At 37.5% G+C, this 1,148-nt stretch overlaps 1 protein-coding gene across 1 annotated transcript; it reads right to left on the bottom strand.

The window, feature by feature from the left end:
- Positions 1–520: 520 nt before the first annotated feature.
- Positions 521–919, bottom strand: LOC141641350 (uncharacterized). The gene has a single exon (XM_074450017.1). The coding sequence runs from the start codon at positions 917–919 to the stop codon at positions 521–523; it is 399 nt and encodes a 132-aa protein (XP_074306118.1).
- Positions 920–1,148: the final 229 nt, after the last annotated feature.

Below are 1,148 nucleotides of genomic sequence, written 5' to 3'. Positions count from 1 at the left end.
AATGAAATCTGAAAACATCGTAAATGCATTAAAAACTGTTCCACATGCATGAAATAACAGTGTACATGCACGAAATATGTAAATCATGTGTCCAAGGTCAAATCTTAAAGTAATCTCAAGTGAACTTTTAAAATGTTGCATTTTAATTTAGATTTTGGAATTTTATTATTAACTTTGACGGTTAGGGATGTGGTAGCAAAGAAGGATGTAGTGGTAGATCAAATTAATCGCCGTAAGGTTTCTTGATACTCGCATAATGTGTGCATGAAATAACGTTCTTTGTGCATGGAATACATGTGTATGTGCATGAAATACCGTTGTATGTGCACGAAATAATGGTGACAGGAACACTCAGGCTTTACATTCTATAAGTGTTACATTCATTCGTTTTAAGAAAAAAAGTCCAACATCTATCAAATAAAATAAAAAGTCCCGAATTATTAAATAAGGAAAATGTCCAATATCTATCAAATAAAATAAAATTCCCGAATTTTTCAATAAGGTAAAACAAAAAATTACTCTACTCATTGTCGGTTGTCCTTCGGTCACAATTCCTACTGTCGTGGTTCGCCATCTCCCCACAGGCCCTGCATTTTCTTAGCGCTTTCTTGTTCACTTCCCCAGCTCGTTCTCTTTGTGAGATCAGCCTTTTTCCTAAGCCTTTGTTTTTGCACTGCCTTGGAGGAAAAACCTTAATCTCACTAGGAATGTTTGTTCCTAAAAGCATCCCAATTTCAGCATTCTTTACCTTTGCAATACCAGTATTTCCACTTTCATCAGGGGTAATTTTTACCCTTTCCTTGAACTCACGCAAAATTCCAAGCAACTCATCACAATGCCCAGGACTCTGTTCAACAAGTGCCACACAAGTAAACAACTCTGACCATAACTCGGCAACTTTATTTTTCTGTACATCCATTGATGTACAATCGCAACAATGGCCATTAGGGCCGACGATTGGGTGGCGGGTTGCTAGTTTGCTCCACCGACTAAGCAGGTAGTCACTTGGAACTTTCTGAATTCCCCGATCTTTAAAGACACACAGAGCATGTCGACAGAGCATTCCATGTCTTTCAAACTTCTTGCATGTGCATACGACTGAAACATCATCCTTCTTAAAACCAACCTTATACGTTTTATTTCGAACT

This window comes from Silene latifolia, chromosome 2 (genome assembly GCF_048544455.1).
Source record: "Silene latifolia isolate original U9 population chromosome 2, ASM4854445v1, whole genome shotgun sequence".
Classification (NCBI taxonomy): domain Eukaryota; kingdom Viridiplantae; phylum Streptophyta; class Magnoliopsida; order Caryophyllales; family Caryophyllaceae; genus Silene; species Silene latifolia.
Note: the sequence above shows the minus strand (reverse complement) of the source record. Positions and strands in the feature narration are given on the sequence as shown.

What these genes read in the sequence shown, in the direction of transcription:
- LOC141641350 (XM_074450017.1), bottom strand. Translation starts at nt 919, where the DNA reads ATGGATGTACAGAAAAATAAAGTTGCCGAGTTATGGTCAGAGTTGTTT.